The 20,934-nt window shown below is 33.8% G+C and overlaps 4 protein-coding genes across 9 annotated transcripts; 2 read left to right on the top strand and 2 right to left on the bottom strand.

Moving 5' to 3' along the window:
• Positions 1-533: 533 nt before the first annotated feature.
• Bma-rsks-1 (Uncharacterized protein) lies at positions 534-4,515 on the bottom strand (the record flags this gene model as incomplete). The annotated part of the gene is made up of 11 exons (XM_001900355.1): positions 534-639; positions 1,017-1,234; positions 1,353-1,551; positions 1,672-1,876; positions 2,011-2,122; positions 2,819-2,941; positions 3,188-3,328; positions 3,556-3,676; positions 3,937-3,974; positions 4,203-4,285; positions 4,494-4,515. The coding sequence occupies 11 exons, from the start codon at positions 4,513-4,515 to the stop codon at positions 534-536; spliced, it is 1,368 nt and encodes a 455-aa protein (XP_001900390.1).
• A 5,154-nt stretch (positions 4,516-9,669) lies between these two features.
• Positions 9,670-15,341, top strand: Bma-hpo-28 (Uncharacterized protein; the record flags this gene model as incomplete). Of its 4 annotated transcripts, none has more annotated exons than XM_043076907.1 (10): positions 9,670-9,735; positions 9,895-10,069; positions 10,219-10,302; positions 10,482-10,627; positions 10,901-11,125; positions 13,375-13,539; positions 13,698-13,858; positions 14,110-14,306; positions 14,502-14,728; positions 15,144-15,341. In XM_043076907.1, 10 exons carry the CDS (start codon positions 9,670-9,672, stop codon positions 15,339-15,341), a joined length of 1,644 nt encoding a protein of 547 aa, XP_042932841.1. The 4 variants fall into 4 exon arrangements, with proteins under 4 accessions (XP_042932841.1, XP_042932840.1, XP_042932843.1 ...); XM_043076906.1 differs by having other exon boundaries at positions 13,683-13,858; XM_043076909.1 differs by lacking the exons at positions 9,670-9,735; positions 9,895-10,069; positions 10,219-10,302; positions 10,482-10,627 and having other exon boundaries at positions 11,027-11,125.
• A 580-nt stretch (positions 15,342-15,921) lies between these two features.
• Positions 15,922-17,927, bottom strand: Bm7364 (Uncharacterized protein; the record flags this gene model as incomplete). 2 transcript variants are annotated; one of them, XM_001900357.1, is made up of 6 exons in its annotated part: positions 15,922-16,105; positions 16,242-16,360; positions 16,457-16,577; positions 16,863-16,948; positions 17,169-17,451; positions 17,833-17,927. In XM_001900357.1, 6 exons carry the CDS (start codon positions 17,925-17,927, stop codon positions 15,922-15,924), a joined length of 888 nt encoding a protein of 295 aa, XP_001900392.1. The 2 variants fall into 2 exon arrangements, with proteins under 2 accessions (XP_001900392.1, XP_042932839.1); XM_043076905.1 differs by lacking the exon at positions 17,833-17,927 and having other exon boundaries at positions 17,169-17,432.
• Positions 17,928-18,439: 512 nt separating this feature from the next.
• Bm11402 (Uncharacterized protein) lies at positions 18,440-19,525 on the top strand (the record flags this gene model as incomplete). 2 transcript variants are annotated; one of them, XM_043076904.1, is made up of 4 exons in its annotated part: positions 18,440-18,542; positions 18,825-19,020; positions 19,143-19,272; positions 19,430-19,525. In XM_043076904.1, 4 exons carry the CDS (start codon positions 18,440-18,442, stop codon positions 19,523-19,525), a joined length of 525 nt encoding a protein of 174 aa, XP_042932838.1. The 2 variants fall into 2 exon arrangements, with proteins under 2 accessions (XP_042932838.1, XP_001900393.2); XM_001900358.2 differs by having other exon boundaries at positions 18,524-18,542.
• Between the last annotated feature and the right edge of the window lie 1,409 nt (positions 19,526-20,934).

Raw genomic sequence — 20,934 nt, 5'->3', positions numbered from 1 at the left:
CATAGGAATGCGTCCTGAAGCTTTTTTTTGACGCGAATTATAGAAGATGACCTGTCAAAAATAAATTACCGAAACTCGTAACCAACTCCCAGGCCATAACAACTCCAGCTTTCTGTCGGATCACAATCTGTAGAATCACTAAATACTAAAAGAATTAGTTTCAAATAAAAACTTAAAAAACATGAAACAAAAGCAACACTTACTTTTCCAACACTACAAAACTGTGCTTAATCTCAAGCATAATAGTTATTGGACCTGGTTTTGTTATCTGTTTCACATTTACAGTATATGTCTAGTACTTTTTTGTTCTAAAAAAAGCTCACCGAAAAACTCAAAAGTTAGTAGATCACAAGTGCTGTGCGGAAACAAAGCAGCTACAAACTCTGGAGGAAAACAAGGAAAATTTTTTCTTTCAGAAGTGATAAGTTATTAAGACAAAATAAGATGCATTTTTTAAAGATGTATTAAAATAAACAAAAAACTAATCAGTGTAATTACTTGTAGAGAAGAATAATTAGTAAAGAGAGTCGTCTTCAAGCGTACATGAACTTTGGTGAAGTGGTGGTAATATCCATCGCATCTTCTCGACTATTTAAAACACTCGATGCCACGTCACTATCTGAATACGCTATCGACGAACTGGAAAAGTATTAAAGATACTACAGTTTCTCAATAATAACTACTTGTTATCACTTCATATGCCTTGCAATTTTCATGCCTAGGATTACTGAAAAATGGGTAAAGAGAAACTCCCATTTCCAAATTACTTCAGCATCACCTTTGCGCCAACGTGTATTTCCCTTCACAAGTTTATAGCTCCATATATGTTTACATCGCTACAGATGATGAACAGAAGATGCAGTTCAAGTTATATTTTATAAAGTTAGTGCATAAAACATAGAGATAGAAGAAATATTTTAAAATGTAGAAATGGTAATAATCAAAGTTCCAAGGACAAGAACAAAACATTTACCGGAAGCCAATATTTTCTCTATCAGTAAATTAATTATACATACCATTGATTTTTATGCGGTGACAACGCCTTTGTTAATCTCGGCTTCTGCATCTCCTCGAGAACACTTGGCGCAACGTATGTAAAACCTTCGAATGGATTCACTGATAAAGAGATATTTTGTTCGCAAGGGGAATCAACTGGTGTCATCTTCGTGAATTTGCTATCAAACAAGGATACATCATCCTCCGAAGTGATATTTGGCTTGTATGGCGGCTCCAACTGCAAAATCAGAACAGTAAAAACGAGGCAAGCAAGAAAAGTGAACAGTAACTGCACTGACTTATTTTTCGTTATCATATCGTTTGGGTCTTACAAAACAGTGACAACAGAAAACAACCTGCCGTGCGTAGACCAAATCCCAATTGAAAGACCGGAAAAAAGAATGCTGTTTAATTTCACAAGCATCCTCAGGCCCAGCTCCAAGTCTTGTTTCAACATGTCTCTTCAACAGCCTTTTGATCAAATCACGCGCTTCCATGCTCAAAAAGGATGGCAGTGTAAGCCTTCCTTTTAAAATTTTGTCGATTGTCTTCTTCCTAAAATATGAAGTAAGATTCCTTAAAATGGTAAAATACAGCAAAAATTGCAGATTTAGTATCAACAACTTGACAATGAAATCATAAATTAATTGAATAATGTAATCAAGGCAATAAAACCTGTTATCAGCTGTGAAAGGTGGGCCGCCAGTTAACATATCATATGTTAGCGCTCCCAAACTCCACCAGTCTACTGCTTTATTGTGTCCAACTCTCATCAATATCTCTGGTGCCATGTATTCAATAGTACCACAAAATGTGTGCGTTTTCTGGTCACCTTCAATTGCTTCTTTGCATAAGCCAAAATCAGTCAATTTCACATGTCCTGAAAAATCTTACTTTCCTGAAAAAAAATGAGAAAAAATTTTTTTTTTTTTGGAAATAAATGTATCATTAATGATGCAACTAATTGACTCTAAGAATCAAACATCTGCATCCTGCATGAAAAATGCAACTAACCTCGACTATCAAGTAAAATATTTTCTGGTTTCAGATCGCGGTAAATGATTCCTTGTCGATGGAGATGCTCTAATGAACACACTATTTCACTTAAGTAAAATGCCGCTGTGTCCTGTAAGGATATAATACAAATATTTGATTTTTTTATGCTTTTAGACTGCCACCAACCACATGCGAAGACATCCTTTCTGAGACAGTTACATCAATGTAAGTTCCGTTTCGAACTGCGTTATAATGTTAATCTCTACAATTTCAGTTATTTAGCAGTCTAAATTATACAGCCATAACCTTGAAGATGAAAAAATGAACAATAAAAATAAATGACTCTTTTATTGAAATATCAGATCTTTTTTTTTTTTTTTTTTTTAGAGAAATGCACTTTTTAATATGTATTTCTTAACTAAGCTTATAGATTATCCTTGAAAAATCTATTCAAATACCGATATTCTCATCCTTCCTCCCCACAGTTTAATAGCATACCATTAGCTCACATTTCAGAGCAGATATTCATAAAATGATCAAACAACTAAGCATATATTTTTAATAACATTTATATAGCAGAAGAAAAACAAGCTTCTCTAGAGAACTCAGTTCCTTAATGTAATAATTCTTATCGTACACTCTTCCAACCTCAAAAATCACTTTTTTCTTCAGTCAAGTATCTTGACAAGAAATACAATTCCAAATGATATCCTGAGCTTTAATAAACTGCTCCATAAATGGTTTTTTGTATGGTTAAAAATGAATATTTAAAAATTCCTTAACAGAAATCTGACTGTAAAGAAAATCAAATAAATTTAAAGATTGCCTCCATGAAAAGTCCTTCGCGCTCCAAATGCATAAATAATTCGCCACCACTTAAATATTCCAAAATCAAATATAATTTGCCGCCTGTTTGAAAAGCATAGAGGAGGTCACATATAAAAGGACTCTAAAAATTACAGTGCAATTATTAACTAATTTAATTACTGAATGACTACTCAATAACTCAATAAAATACTCAATAACTTTGGCAATGAAAGAGTTTTATGTTATCAATTCCAATTTTTTTTCTTTGGAAGCTTTCCCTAAAAAGGACAAAATTTTTATTCGGAGAAGTTAAGAAGCGACAATTATTGCTAACTCATTTAACTTGCATCATTTTCATTTCGATAAACAGGTAGACATTTAAGCTAACCTTTACTGCTTCCAAAATATTCCTTTCTGCTTTTGTATGAGCCGTGTCTTTCTGATTTCTGATAATTGTCGCCTTTTTTAACACTTTCATCGCGAAAATCCTTCCTTCATCTTTTCCGTTAATCTTCCTAACTTGAAATACCTGCAGTAATGTTATCACTCTCTGCTTACAGTTTCCACAAGTATTAGTTAGCATTCCAAAAATAACATCCCAGTATAAAAATCTATTTTCACAGCAATATACATTTCCACAATAATTATAAAAATATCTTTGCTAACAAAAATTTCACTTATGTAATTAAAATATTAAGTCATCGAATTTGAACTATCCGTTGATAATGACAATATAAACCATTAAATCTACCATACTTTTCCATATCCACCTTTTCCCAAAACTTTGAGCAACTGGAAATTTTCTGGGCCTAAGCGCGTATTTGGTGGATTGACAGTTGATTCATCCAAATCAATTTTCTCAATATACGGATCTTCTCTGAAACAAAAAAAAAAAAAAAACAAAAACAAAAATCGAGGATTTTTTTTTCCTTTAATTGAACAGCACAAACAGACATTCTTCCACTTTGAAGAAGAACCAAATGTGCAATTAGAAATGTTCTGATTTTTCCGAACTTCATGAAATTCAACAAACATTTGTATAATTTTCACTGTGTTGCTTGAAAATGCAAAAAAGATCTCTGAATCGTACTATCAAAACATATATTATTTCTTGGAAAAACTAAACTTGGAACTCACAAGTAGGACGAGCTCGGCGGCGGTGAACTAATATGCCCCTAAAAAGAAACTTTGTTAAAACTTCCAACATGTAAGAGATCACCGATTTTATAGAGAATTTTTTTAATTAATATAAATTTTACTATCTAATGTTTTAATAAAAAAAACTGATTGCACCAATTTCCGATATAACATCTTTTTGTATTTACAACAGTATGTGTGATTTCAATCACGAAATTGAGTCGACAGTAAATGAAAATGTTTCATTTGTATTAAAAGAAACCAACATCTTCAACATCAATATATTCATTATCCTCTTCCATCACTTCATCACCCAGCACTGCTGCGCTAGTCTGGTGGTCATTCAATTCTGCAAGGGATTAATGTTTTCTCAACTTTATGACACTTAAAAAAATCAGAATCAAGACCGCTTTAATATTCTCTGCATGCGTCTTTTTTTTTGGATCCATCTTATTCCCTCTGATTACAAAACAAAGGGATAAATACATTTTATTTTTTTTTATCCATTTTAATACCTAACGCTTTCAAGAAAGGAAACAGCTTCACTTTTAACTGACCAATATCGAAAACGCCCGCCATTATGTGTGCTTCTTTAAATCACCGCAACAAGTAAGCAATGCTAATAAATCATCCAGAAATCGATAAAAGTCAGAGTAGAAATTAGACAAATGAACTTGATTAACTGCAAAAAAATCAAACTGATTCATTCATCCGAAACACATTTTTGAAAACCAGCAAGCCAAAAATCTGAAACTTCGTAAAGTAAAGCGTTTTAAATTTAACCCAGTAATCAATAGTGACTGTGCCGTCAAAAAATTGTAGAACGCAAACTAATTAAAATAGTGAATTACAATACGAAACACTCAAGACATGTATCTAGTGCTTCAAATATCAAGAAATCCTAAAAATTTGATGGATTATTAATCTGAGACACTGGAGTTATAAATTTAAATAAACATTACCTTTGTTACAAGAGAAGCCAAGCATGGAAACATGAATTGCGCATTTATTAATAAGGATGGCTATCAAAAGAAAGGTAAGCAATAAAATCCTATGAAAGTATCAATAAACGAGCTCTAAAAGCTTTTTGTTTGGCAGGATATGGCAATAGCGAATCCCTCCCACACATGACCTACTAACCTATAGCTTATTTCTATATTGATGAAAATATTTTGCTGTTCGTTGCTCCAAATCAATCAGCATATAAATGCATCAAGAAATGTTTACGCACTCAACTCCATACTTCATATCTCAAAACTAAACAAAGCACAAAGTTCAACATTAAGCACAGCATAAAGGAATCTCACCAACGCAATTGAAAGAGTTCACCGATTCATTACTTTTTGAGAATTCTACTCTCTGACCAATTACTATTTCTCACTTCCGATTTATCATTTCATTAAAAACCCAACGCACACATATACTTAAAAACCATTCTATATAATAAAAAAAGCTAATACAGATAATGTTTCAGATAGTATTACAAGCAAGCTCACAGCATTACTTTTATATCCAGTTCACCTAGAATCAACCAGCAGTTAGAAAAAATTTATTTGTCCGAAATGCAGCAATGTGATAAGAACTAATAACAGCGGTATTATTTCATAAAACTGACAGCTAAGTACATACGGGGCTTATTCCTTTCAGTTTCAACCCATCATATTTTCATTCTCACAAAAGAAAAAAAACTGGAGCACAACCAATCAAAAATTTTCTACTTTTCCTATTCCCTAGACCTTTGGATGACTAAGTTCCTAAAATGTCAAGCAACCTCAACACGCATCGGAAGTTTCGGCAACGTACATGATCTACTGAGAGGAAAAAACACGATAAACCTGCTATCCTCTTATTTGTCGTACTACGCCCGTACAGTCACGTTATGGATGATTAAAAATTGGGCTCAGTAAGCCTTCTAAAAAGTGATAAGTCAGACAGCCAAAATTGAATATTGTCAGATGTTTTTGTAAAGAAGGATGGAAAATATCACAAAAGCACTTGATTTATCTTTCACAACAGGAATAATGAATTTTAAAATTATGTGAGCTAGTCCGGATTGACTAACCACGACCAGTTCATATTTATAATTCGATTTCGAGAGATCGTTTTTTATTTTATTTCACGCTTTACTTTTTTCATTTGAATTTCCTATTTTTTCTGAATAACAACTTTTCATCACCATAAGAGACATCGTACTTACATCAGTTTATCTTAACTGTCTGAACACACTTTAAGATATGCTCAGATTTTTTGATTTCATTTATTAGATGTCCATGCAAAAGCAATTCGTGAAAATACTAAAAAGTTTAATGACCTTCATGAACTGACAGGCTTAAGTCACCATCTTGAAGAATTTTTATTAATTGAAAATCTAAAATTGGGAACATATGAAATAAGATCTACTTCCTTTAAATTTTGGGAAATCCTTTTATAATCTATTTTCAAGAAAAAACAAAGCACTAGCCTTCTTAATATCCTAAACCAGAACGTGATAATTAAACAGTACTATTTATACTATTTACCAAAACATCCTTGCTGAAAATTCTAAATTCCAAAAGTTGCATAATGCCATGCATAATAACTACTCAAGTCGTTCAGGTTATTAAGAAAACGCAAGAAGTGTCATTTTTTCTCTTTATCACCAACAGTACAGTTTTGGAAAGTACCGAAGTACATAGATGTTGCACGGAAAACAAACGAGAAGAAAGTCGTTTCAATCTTCCCCTATGGCAGCCAAGGTAAACCACGACATAAATTCTGTAGCTTCTGCAACGAGATTTGAAGTGTCAAGCACACAACAAATACTCTCACGTGTTAGCAACCAGTCTTTCCACCAATAACAGCGATTAGGAACAAGGCTTAAAAAAGACATATCCAAGAATGGGTATGGCTAGCTCAAATTTTTTGGATTAATCGTTGTCAAGGAGAGAAAAAAACACTGCTTCCGAAACCACACCTTACTTTCATTTCATGGTATTGTGATAACCGGTTCATAACTTGACTAGTTAAACGCAACGCCTATACGCATACAAGAGTGTCTTATCTCTCAGCACATTAATAAAATTCGGTGAAATGAGGGATACCTGAGAAAAATATAGAATTGATATGTAAATAGGATTAAAAATAAGACAGTAGTAAAGAGCGCAAGACATTCATTCTCTGCATCTTCCCAAGAATTCTCCGTTAGATTCTATTTTGTTACTCGTCCATATTAATAATCCATCTACGGTGTAGAGTTCCCTTATGTAAAAATCTATGAATATATTCAGTTACATCCTAAATCAGAATGTATAGTAATATTAAACTGATGCCAACTTTCTCCAAATAGGAGTGAGTGTAAAGATAAATTTAGAAAATTCATCCTTTCATTTTCCAGAAACTTCCAGGCTGCCTAAACCTATAAACAGTTGGCACATTACAGAGAATTCCTTCTCTCTCGTACCAATCAAAATTTTAAGAATGACCTTACAACAAATACAACTACTAGCGCCTAAAAACAAAGACGGAAAGAGACAAGGAATACAGTTATATGCTAAATCAGAACATATCTTCTAAGCAGATCCGAAATCTTGAAAAAAAAAAGACAAGTGGCCGACGTGAAAATGAATTCCATACCAAAAATGATAATCCTTCACACGTTCGGGAGAGAAGAAAGGAACATTCACGGAGCAGACGGACATACACGTACAAAAAATACACACACACGTGCACCTAAAATAAGTTGAAGAATCTACAATGTGCAAAACATCGCACCATACGTCCACCTGTCCGTCTAACCGTCTGTTTGTCAGCCTGTGCATGTCTCAGTGGTGTATGTGATGCCTAGGGTGTATGTATGTGTTGCGTGTGCGTGTGCGTATGCGTGTGTGTATGTGTGTGTGTGTGTGTGTGTGTGTGTGTGTGTGTGTGTGTGTGTGTGTGTGTGTGTGTGTGTGTGTGTGTGTGTGTGTGTGTGTGTGTGTGTATGTGTTGCGTGTGCGTGTGCGTATGCGTGTGTGTGTGTGTGTGTGTGTGTGTGTGTGTGTGTGTGTGTGTGTGTGTGTGTGTGTGTGTGTGTGTGTGTGTGTGTGTGTGTGTGTGTGTGTGTGTGTGCAAGTAATGTGTCACAAATACATAGTCGCAATCAATTGCTGGCGATGGCATGCAGTTGATGAGTTGTGTATATGTATATCAGTTAGCCAGGAACTAAGTAGCAGAAGTTTGGAGGACGCTTTAGCATGCAGACTGCAAGCGATCACATGCTCCGCCCTCTTATTTATAGCAGGGGTATTGCACATCGATGTCAAGTAAAGGGGGGGTCACATAAAAACGGAAGTTGGTTTAAGGCCAGAAAGTGCCAAGTTAGGAGACACTTTCTTGTGACAACAATTATTCCTTGGCCCCCAGTGCTACGCATGACTCGTACGAGATATCGCGAGAGAAGAAGGGTGTGTGGTAATGAGAGGGTTAAAGAAATGAGCGTAAGCCTTTTGCAGGAATAATCGTTGACCATCGGAGAAGCCAAAAAGTAAAGGAAATGAAATAAGAACATGGAACCAACCAACCTTTTCAGATTTGTTTGTGAGATGAAAGTGATTAAGCTTGTTAAACTTGTCTTATGACTGTGACAAACGCAGGATTCCCTGTCCACATGTCAACTTAACTTGACGATGCCGCCACCCCACCTCACGGCCACTACCTTCGGTCGACCCAAGTTCATTCAAATATTATTGAATTTTTGTTTCAAATATTATTGAATTTTTGTTAACATCGCCGCTGCATTTTCTCACAATTGATAATCTCCCATTTGATTATTTCATTATCCCAAAGTAAGTTGAGAAAACACGGACCAGCTGATTCCAGAGTGTTGATTGCCTACGTATCTTTAGAAAACCTTTCCTTACTTCATCTTTCTTTTTTTCCCAAGGGTGAAATAAAGATGTATTATACCATCGATTTACTTTTGAAGCAAGTTATGGAAGTTATAATAAGTATACGAACTATCGTCAATGTTATCAGTGTTTGATGTCGCCGCTCGCTGATCAAACAGACAGACTCGAATAACAAATAACAATCATTCTTGACAATAATCATTTTTCACTTTTTTATGCCATAATATTCGTTATGTAAATATATGATGATATTTATCATAATATCACCGTTGATCACTGCTAGACACAATTGGTTATCGTTGTGAGTAAAATTACCGCCGTCACATATCATCCCCAAAAATAGTATTTCATTCAAGTGAACACAACAAAAATCAAATTTTCGTCTCACAATGTTTTCATAGCTGCTAATAAGGCCTATTTTATTTCATGATAATGTCCATCAACAGCATAATATTTCCCTGAACAGATTTTTTATTTGTAAACACTACGGGAAGTCCTTTCATGTTTGTTTCCACTAATTTCTCTACAGGCTTACTGTGCTAAACAAATTTTCTACTCTTGACTTTAATATCCTACGTGTCAAGATTAATTTCAATGAAAGGATTCTAAAGTTCTGGTTCTTGATCAGAAATAATCTGATCTATTATTTTTATTGCTGCTCCTAAGTACACCGTCATTTCTATTATGACTAGCTCTGTCCGCTCAAAGCTCGAACTTTCTGGCGCTTGGTGCATTAAACAAACATCTTGAACCAACAACACACACACACACGCACACACACACACACACACACACATACACAAACACACTGAACTTCAACTTCACTGTTTCATTCAAAGTCTTCCACCAATTGTTGTTGTATTCGATGACTATGACAGCCGGCGAAGAATGCTATGAACTGCTACAGGTGTTACGAAAACGCCTGCGAAAGGTACTTATTTTAAAAAATCCGGTTAAGAACACTGGACGAATGACTTCACAAATAAGCGCCTCTGTAGGTCTAGTTTAACCATCGATATGATCCATAATGCCAATTCTTAAAATTCGAAATGCTTATTTTTAATTCAAATTATATAGGTTTAAATTATAGAAAATGTTAACACAGTCTGTTGCTGGGGCCAAAGTATCCAACAATGATTTGAACCGAATATTTACGGAAGACTGGTGGCCATTGTCATTTCTTCTTGCATATCATTATGATGTGGATGTAACATACTCGGTGATTGTTGAGTGTCTCAAATGGCGACGTTCCTTCTGTGTTGATAGTAAAACTGTTTGCATATATTTCGAAAAGTCAGAAATAAATTTATCACGACTTCTAGAATAATTTAAAATCTTATAAGTTTTATTATTTTCCATTTGCGTCGAATGTTTTAAGTCAGATTTTTCAATGACATTTAGTTACCTTTTGCAGACATTAGTTTGCTGGAACTTAAACCATTGTTAGATAGAGGTTTGGCATATATACATGGCAAAGATTGCAACGGTTCATCAATATGTAAGTCGGTTTTAGTTATGAAATGCATTTTCATCGTATGTGATGAATAATAATGACTGTACTGATCATAACGATGATAATAATGATAGAGGTGATAGCAGTGAGAGTAGCTCAGAGTCAATATATCGTGTAATGATTTTTTCACTGCGTTTTGATGACATTTGAAATCATTTTTGAAGTGTGGATAAATATGCGACAACACGTTATCGGACAACAAAATAGTGATAAGTTAATAATTTATTGGCTTGAACGACATACAATGGAACTGCAAGCAGCGCCGATCACATTGCTATTTGACATGTCGTTATGCTGTTTACAAAATATGGTAAAACTTCATCACCAGTGTCATATGTATCATCTAGACAATATTAATAAACAAATACCAAGTGAATATGTATCATCTGGTTATGTGATTTTTTGGGATTGATATCTGTGAATGAAATTATTAAGTGTTAGAAAAATTATAAACATTGACAATTGAGGAAATATATATTTTTAGGAATTTAGATTTAGAAAGTTCATTCGAAAAGATATGTTTCATAGTATTGCTCGTGCTACCTATATTTTGTGCCTGTGAGTAGTGTAGAGGAAATTATAGGATCTGGATTTGATTAAATTCATCATTCGTTCATGCAAATATTACTATCCAAGTTGTTTAACATCACTGCTAATTTTCGAAAATCCGGGACTATTGAAAGCATCTTGGATACTGCTACGTACCTGGATGTCGCCTGAAATGCAACGTCTTCTTCAATATGTCAAACGTTCTTCACTTTCAGCACATGTACCATTACCGTACATTCCAAAACGTTATGGTGGCCAGGTATGGTTCCATAATAATATTATTTTAATACTCTAATAGAAACCTGGAATGCGGCTTTCTTATTTACAGGTTCAGAATTAAAAAAATGATGGATAATTTAGGTCCTAACACAGAAAAACGCTTCCAAAATCTCTTTGTTGTTCATTTGGAAATCAATCGTACTTAAATTCAGAATCTAGCTGCTTCCGTGCCATTTAAAAATGTTGGAAATTAGATAGGTGGTATATAAATTTAGAGTTCTTGGAACTTTGAAGTAGATTTTTAAACGATATAATCATCCAATTCGCATTTTTATAATCACTCAGAACTGTTTTAAAATTCAAAAGTTATTCGAAAAAAAGAATAATTTATGATGATGTATCCGTCAGCAGTTTCAACCACTCTATGAGGACGAGTATTAAGTATATGATATGTGGATATACCGTAGATTTCAGTCTTGTGTTCACAAAAAGTGAACTGATAATCAGTTTTTTAGTTACCACTACTAAAAAATTGTAAAGGATAATGAGTGCTAATTATGACGGTTCAGAAGATCTTGAAGATGAAGTTGCTAGTTCGTTTTTTGCGATAATATTTTGAGGATTATTTTGACATCATATAGAAACACATATTTGCGAAAAATATCCAAGATTTTAAAAATGAAATGAAAAAGACTTTTTCATTTATTCTAAATCTCTTCCCATAAAGTAATAGAATCGCTCAGATCATTATGGCATTTATTGTCATTAGAAGTTTATTTTTTGCGTACAGATATTGTAAATAGTATGAGATCCTCTTCTTCGTCCGAAATACTGTTATAATTTCTCATAGTTAAACGGAATTCATCTTTGATAACTGATTATTTTGCTATTTGTAACTTTGCAATTAATATTAATATAAGAATAACTGGTGTCTTTTTAAACCTATAACATTAATAGAATTTTCAGGTTTCACTTTTTATATTTTTGCTGCTGATAGAAACGTCACAAAATTTTTAAAACGCTTTTAAGTAATTAATGTCAATAAATAATTTCGGTAGGAGAGGTTATAATTCAAGCAATCACCGAAAACAAATATTCTTCAGATAATTTTTTTACTTCACCAGTTTTCATTTGATAGTTCCATATTACGTCCGATTAAATTTCATATTGTGGAATAGTTATTACGCCGTTTTTTTGTGGGAGATTATTTAAAAATTGTTCAGAAGGAGGAAATCTTTGGAAATTTTCAGTAATCTTAGTGGTGCCTTAAATCAAGAAACTAATTATTCGCAAAAATAATTGCTAATAAGTGGAGCACTCTAATTCTGGTGGAGCAAAAGCATTTCGTTAAGTTGGGAATTTTGTGTTGCTTGAAAGTTTGAATCAGTCGACTTTGAAATTTTTTCCAAATCCTGCAAGATTTTTTTTTTAATTTTCGATTAAAGAACTTTTCGAAATTATGAAGTTCATAGCTTAGCAAAAATGTGTAATCAATGGCATAGAGGATGCATTTCAAGTCGACATCGCTGCTCGTAAAAAAGCGTTTCCTATCTCGTTCGCTTGAATTGCTCATTTCATTATAAACTTTTTGCAGCAGCATTTCTCTAAAAATGATAACTGAAGACTACTTTTTTGTTTACATTTCTATCAAAAATTTTCATGTGACACGACACTTTGTTATGAATCATTCAGATTCTTCGGTTGTATTTTCTTCTTTCAGCTTTTCAAGTAGACGTAAACTTAAAATAAGCTCTAAATGTGACACAGGAACATATGCACGGAGTGAATGTTTAGACACTTTTTCTTCTGCAGACCTCTAACTCCAGCCCGATTCGACCATTATTTCATTTCTCTAAGAATGATGATGATTGCGGTTAAAGCGAGAGACGTTGTTAAGACAAGTGTAAACCAAAAAGAATTCATTAAAGATGAACCAGAGAAATGAATGTGATATTGATATCCCGATCCTAACATATATCAGCTATATCTCGATGCTTCTCTTTACACTTTTGCGTTGCTCAAGAAGAGACTGTTTTAGCTATGATGACATTTATTAATTTGAGCATAATTATTAAAGTAGCTGATGTGATAAAAAGTGACTTACTTATGATTTAAAACTGTTTAGTGCATTGTAACTTAACTTATGTAGACTAAAATTTAAAGTCGTGTGAATTTGATTTCTGGAAGAATTTTAATTAAATAGATTTAAAAGAATGACAGAGTAAGCATTTCCGATCGCTTAATGTCCATAAATGATTTATCCGTTTTTTTAAGTACTGAAGATTTCAGGACAATTTTATGTTCACGATGGATGAATTGGCTAGATGTATACCATTACGATCGCCCTCGAGTGAACTTATTTACAACCAGCAAGATACACTTCAAAACGATACTGCAAATAGCGATGTGCCGTTCAATGATACAACGTACTTCAATAACTTGGGTTCCAGAAGAGTATGTTTCATTAATCTGACTACATGAACTAAATCATCCTCACAATCTTCAGCTGAAAGAATGAAGAATCAGCATTTTACAAACTCTTTCTGTTATCAGAAACGGTAAGTCTTTCACAGCCATAGTCCTTAAAATTATTGCAGTCCGTCACATTTGAGGAAGAAAACACGAGCCGAGGCACTTCATTAACTTCCTCATCACAACTTGTACCTTCTGCCACTAAACGAAATGGCTTACCTCAAGCTTTACGACCTTTGGCTGAGGCACGTTTACACACTCCAATCAAAGATTATGCTAAGGTCAAATTTCTTTCTATCTGGTTAGTTTTTGCCACATATTTCTCGTTGAGAACAAACAGATCTTCTCATCGAAAGAGATTACCAGTATCCTAATATACATATGCACACTTATATATTGGAATTGATTAACTTCACTGTTAGAGTGATAAATGCACTTCAAGAATGATTGTTTCTGTTACAGTTACATCTTATGGCTTCTCTACATGTGTTCATCAAACCCAAGCAGAATTTAAAATGCAATATTTTTTTTTTAAAAATGAATGAAATCTAGTCCACGTGAAGAATTGACATTGAATCACGTGAGTGGTGAAAACGATATGGCCGATGTCATAGTCCTGAAGAACGAAAGTATTCGAAATGTTGCATATAAAATCAAAATCACTTCGCCAGAGAAGTTCCGCATACGTCCAAGTACTGGGACTGTTGCTCCCGGTGCTACTGAATTCATCCGAGTTTATTTACAGCATGGTAGGTACAAATAAAAATTTTCTCCAATTAATCGCTTGAAATTTTTTGTGACATACTTGAATTATGAATATTGCACACCTAAATGCATCATAATTGATATCGCCATAAAATCCTTCTTCTGAAAACAAAAAAAAAAAAAAAATTTTTGCCCACTAAAACAGTTACATCAACTGGACCAAAGCGAATTAGTTATAGAATTCCGGAATTCGGTTCCACACGAGAAATTACTCCTAATGGCAGTCGAAACAAACGGAGAAAGCACTGAAAGTTTTGGAAGTGTTTGGAAACACTCGAGTGAAGAAACAAAAGTGGAGCACAAGCTAAGGTGTCGATTATCTGTTGAAAACCATATGGCAACAGCTACTGCAGAATTAATGGATTCCACCATAAAGGAAAGCGAAAGTAACCTTCCTGTCAGCACAGTAAGTAGAATTTAATTGGCATATTACGCAAGCCTAAACAGTCAGATCTAAATTTTTAGAGAAAGGAGAAAAAGGAGATGTACTTTAGGGAAAGGAGATATCAGGTATTTTAAACCAGAATCACATCGATTATTAATTGGAATCTGAAATAAAGAGCGGTTCATTGGTTCAGACATCTGCAGTGCTGTTCTCATTAGTTTTTCAAGCAGTAGTAGATTCTTAATCACTACCGCTACTCGAGCATCAGCGAACTCTTGAACAATGCTTATTGATACACAAACACATACACTGAACTACTGCATCACCAACTCCGTCCACAACGCGACACCCACTAATGATTATTCTTGTTGATTAGTGGTATTGTATTAAAGTGGATAAAACTAATGTAGGTTTCAAACCAAACTCCATTTTTTAGATAACACTGGTGAAAACGTTGGAGACACGAGTGGTTTGCCGACAAAATATCATCATGATCTTGATGGCTTTTATTATCGTGCTCCAATTGCTATCATTCATCTGGCAGCATCGATATTTTACATCAAATCTTCAAAAAGATTTCTGCTCCAAATTCCCATCTTCTTCAAATAATCCTTTCTTTAATTCCGAACTATGAATAGGATATTTACATCATTTCGTACGAATGCAAGCATTCATTTAACAACTGATAATTGGATGACAATAAATATAGAACACCAGGGAAAAGGACTAAGATAAAATATCTACAGCACTCTGCCTGTCTCTGAATATCATTAAAATAAGGCTAACATTTTATGTCAAAAAACATTTGAAAACAACAACCAATCAAATATATGACAAAGATCTGGATCTTTCAGAATGGACAACGGAAAATATATTTAAAGCTTCAACGTAATAAACAATTTTCGAAGACCGAAACTATATGACTTGAAACTTTCCTAAATTAATGAGGAAAGAGTTCATAAGACCTTTACTACATACAATATCACTAAATTTGAAAATGTATTGAACTAAGATTCAAGCGATAAATGAGTCAGTAATATCCAATATATTACAGTAACGAAAAGGTCCCTATAACTAGTAAACTGTTAAAATATTACAATACCATAGAATTCAAAAAAAAAAAACTTCTACATTCATTTAGCATTTCGCACAAGACTTTTTGAAGCAGCAGTTTAAATATTCATAACTACAGCTTTTGATCAGAAAAAAGTAAATCACTGATGGAAGCCAAGTCCCTGACCTCGACTGAGATGAGTAAAAGATCGTGCTACTGCATACTGATGATCTAAATGACTGTAAAGTTCATGCTGTCGTCTTCTTTCAGCTTCAATTTGATTATCATCCACTTTTGGCACTTCCTCTTGACCTTCTTCATCACTTTTTTTCATGCCCATTAAACTATAATTTGAAAGAATCCAGACTTCAAACTTTATTTATTCCTTAACACTTTTTAATCCAACGAAGTGAAAGCTATGATAGTATTAGACATAAACTTTTCAGATAACTCTTTTGATTACGCAGAACTTGGACAAACCGTTTGAACTTATCCAACTGCTTGCTATCTGATGAACTTGCGGCCAGAATAGAGTTCCATGTAGAAGTAGTAGACGGTCGCAGACTAATGAGTGAAGAAACTGTATTACTCTTCCACTCCTAAATTAGCTTTAAAAAGAATTGAATTACTTCCAACATTAATTTCTTTTTGTACAACATAATTACTCGTTAAAGACAATACATAACTTAAGTTACCTTCTTTTCCTCTGGTTTACTCCAAATCAATTTTCTCTTTTGTATTTCCTCTGCTCTTTTCACAACAGCTTTAGTTGCCCAAGCTGGTCGATCACTGCTTTCATCTTCATTATCCTCTGGACTAAAATATAAAATGTAGTGTATTTTTTAAAACAAATTTACCTAAACTGACACGAAAGAGTAGTGAATGATTAGTTTCCTATGTTATCTATTTCATTATTAAATTCATCTAATATTTTTCAAAAGGGATGAGGATTACATTTAACCGAAAATGTTCTATGCATTTATATGGTAATACTATGCAGGCAGAAGAACCAGATTATGGTATAAATCCTATATGTACAAAATAAAAATCGAGTACATTTACGAAAACTTTTACATCCAATCAATAAAGAAATCTTTATACCTATGACGACAAGTAGAACGGTTTTTTCGAACAGCTCGATTTCGTTCGTATGACGGCTTGTTGCTTCTATGCTGCTTCGAGTCGCTCTAAAAGGGTCAAGAAGAGAGTAGCGCTCCGCCGCTCACTCTTCATAAAATCAAACATGTAATCACGAAATGATAAAAGTAATGGCATAAAATATTCTAAAAGCAGTAAAACTGCCTTAGATATCACTAATAAATCAATGTAATTTTCTGGAACATTATTTCGTGAAAACAGTGCTGAACTTAACTTCGAAGCGTATTACTATATAGCGACGAAAGATACCTCACTGTAATGCCGACCACGATGATCATACTGAACCTCTCTCTCCTTACTTGAATACTGATTTCGGCTTCGTTCTCTAGAATAACTGAGCTCAGAACTATGTTCCCGAATTATCGAATCTGTCTCTCGCCCACGATCGTAGTGTCTATCACTTCGATGTCGACTGTCACTGTGTCGTTCCATACTCCTTCTTTTCCGACCATATTTCCGGTCACAAAACCAGCCATCTTCATTCTTTCTCCCCAGATTATCTGATCTTTCCATGTCATCATCATCAGATCTCCTGCAAAATATTGCGTTTCGATGAAAAGCCAAAAAATTTGCTTTTCAGGGCAACTTCTCCTAAGATGAAACTGGAAGTATTAAGAGGCACAAGATTTAGTAACAATCCTTGCTAACACTACGTGAAGTTAACATCACTATGTGAAGTCAAGATCATTAAGTAAATCTACAGTTATGTTGCATGGGTGTTTTATTCTTTTATTTCAAAATGGCCATTACTGAAGGATCAACAGGGGCATAAAAGTTGAGACCTCGATATAAGTACTTCAGTTTACTGCATTTTTCTTCACTCCTTCTTTATTACCTTCTAAGAGAACAGCTTGCAAAGAAAAATTTCTGAACAAATAAAATACTAGAAACATTTATGACACAAAAACATCACTTTTGCATCTGTTGTGACTGTTTGTCTTCGCCGCGCTGTTCAATGTGTTTACGAATTTCCTTAGCCGTCAGCGGTCGGAAACTTCCGTCAGCCATGTATGAATCTGCAATGTATTTTTAAGCTGACCTAACCCAAATACATTTAAGAAAGGTGTTTCAGCAAAAATGTTCAACACCTTACACTACACCTTGTTACCAAGCCAAGCCCAAATGCTACAGGTACCTACCCGTGTCACGCACTTACCCACCCTAACCACTGATAGCATGCAACATATATGCAATAGTTGTTTCTTGCAGTGGAGCAATAGGTAAAGTAAATGGAGTGTGAAAAATTTGTCGCATTATTATGTGTATTAGTTCTTCTATTAAGTATAGTGGTTTAAAGTATCAGAATTAAACTGAGGAATACTAGTCGTCATTTGGTGGAAGGAGAAGAGGGATACGTCAGGAGTTATAGCGACCTGTTGATGAAATGACATTTTTTTTCTTCAGTTCGTAGCTAATTCATGAAAGAATAGTGAAACGTTGTAGTTATGCTGTTTCTTTTTAAAAAACGAAAATTTGATTTAAGGAGAGCAAAGGGGGAAGGACTAAAGGAGAATTAAAGGATGCAAAGCAGGCCTTGGCTTGCTACAAGAGATTGTTTCATTTTAGTTCATTGCTTTTCAGAACTATTCAAATCAACGTGTTTCATGGCTACCAGCGCAACAGGTTTGTTTAACTTTAATGACTCTCTCTTGCTAACGGTTGTTCAATATATGTCATTCAGTCACATTTATCTACAATTTTTGTATGTTCTCAGTGTAATAATCGAACTTCGACATATTATCTATCTATCTATCTATCTATCTATCTATTATTATTATATATATATATATATATATATATATATATATATATATATAATTATAACTTGAACGAACATATATAACGTGCTTTATATATAAATGTTTCCACCATTCTGTTCGGCAGAAGCTCTTTTGAAATTTCTAGGAAAAAGTGCGATTGATGCGCTAGGCAAGCAGGATCCACAACAGGTAACACCAGATGAATGGAGAAAGATTTTAAGTCCTTTGGAATATAGTGTTGCTCGAGAGGGTGGTACCGAAAGACCGTTCTCAGGAAAATTTAATAAACACTTCGAATCCGGGTTATATATCTGTCGCTGTTGTGGAGCACAACTTTTCAAGTACATTTTTTACTAAAGTTTAAAATTAAATGAAATCTATCTCTCTGAAAACACAAAAATTAAATGAAATCTATCTCTCTGAAAACACAAAAAAATTAAATGAAATCTATCAAAAGTTTCAGATCGGACGCTAAATTCAAATCGACATGCGGCTGGCCATCTTTCTCAAAATCTGTGGATAATGATTTGAATATAGTGAGGTTAAAGGACACCTCCATGGAGATGGAGCGCATTGAAGTGCGATGTAAACAGGTGAATATATCATCCTCAAACAATATTTCAGTAACATCGGAAATTTCATGGATGTATTTTTTTTTTCTTTTAAAAAAGGGAATTTGTTATTTACTGCAAGCTTCCGAACTGTTTTAAAATTCAATATTAAAAGGACCTTCAATTTGTATCTTTTTAGTGTGATGCTCATTTGGGCCATGTTTTCAATGATGGACCGAAGGAAACTGGTGAACGTTATTGCATAAACAGTTGCTGTATTGATTTTGAGAAGTAGTTGTTGAAATATCACTCGGGAATCACCTATCTGTATATGTAGAAAAGAGAATGGGTTGAAAAATCTCACCATAAATGTTATATCTTATCATAGGCATTTAATTTAATCATAATTAATCAGTATAAACGTGTTATTTTTAAAAGTGGTAAGAATCCCTCTTGTATGATAAGCGGATGATATGGTCAATAGGTGCTATAAGATTACTAGTCATTTAGCTTAGTCATAAATAATGATGAATAGAAAAGAAGTATGATTATCACTCATTTTCTTAAAGAAATATCAGAAGTTAAGAGACATCTTGGTGCACTGTTTGTGTTTCTGTAAATCAATTCATCAATGAAATTTCCGAATTGTGAATTGTAACAAGAGCAAATGAACGATTCATAAAGGGAAAATGATAATCTCCCCATGATTTCCGAAAATAATGGGGTTGAATGAAAATCCAGCTCCCTTATCATTCTTAATCTCATATTGCCTTTTGGTTCATTATGTAGTAGGCTATCAGATTTTTTGGATCACTGGTCCTGACACCAGTGCAACATGTCAAAAAGGGTATTAGGACTTTATCTGAATAATTCTGTGGTCATCCTTTTATGCATCATAAGCTTTCTTTTGCAACTACGCGAAATTCTCGCCATAGCCCTGGAAAATTACTTTTGTCCTACAAAATGTCAAATGATAATCAAGCAATACAATGATTGTCTTTTTACAGTACTAAATTTATATTCTGCTGTTTATCATTTGGTCTCTTCAATTTCATATGACAAGCAGGTAATTTATATTCTTCATAATGCTCGGACTTTTGAAGATTAGAACTTTAAGCTCTCCGATGACGTTTTAATACATTCCCTTATAATTCTTTTTTTGTTAAAAAGTAGTCGTCGGGAATTTATCCTTTAACTTTCATTTTATTATCCTTGGAGATTGTGAATAAGAATTAAAGCTATGCTTAGTCAATAGAGATCTAATCATTTCTGTTAGTAATCGAGGAAAGCGGTTACTGATTAATAGCCATTTATTTTATTACAGATTTTCCGGTTTTACACTATCTTTTATTTTAAACGGACTGCAAAGTTCTATTGGATAGTATTTTTCATATTTTCAAATGTAACACAAATTAAAAGTTTTATTCCAAACGAGGTATGATTTTATTTGAGTGTAGTTGCTACTGGTTTCGATTCAATGACTGATAGAAGCAACATTTTTGCAACAACCTTTTGAATTTCAAAAACTTACTCTTCACCATTATGGACAGGATGGTTTTAAAGAATGAGAAAGAGAAGAAAAAATAATGGAAGGAATTTAGGTCAAAATATAAAAATTCGAATTGAACTAAAGGAAGTTGTAGAATTTAGCAAGTTTGTATAGTTTATGAGAAATATGTACGGATATTGCATTTATGTTTACAT

The sequence above is a fragment of the Brugia malayi genome, assembly GCF_000002995.4.
Source record: "Brugia malayi strain FR3 genome assembly, contig: Bm_v4_Chr1_scaffold_001, whole genome shotgun sequence".
In the NCBI taxonomy this organism is placed as follows: domain Eukaryota; kingdom Metazoa; phylum Nematoda; class Chromadorea; order Rhabditida; family Onchocercidae; genus Brugia; species Brugia malayi.
This window is presented reverse-complemented; position numbering and strand designations above follow the sequence as displayed.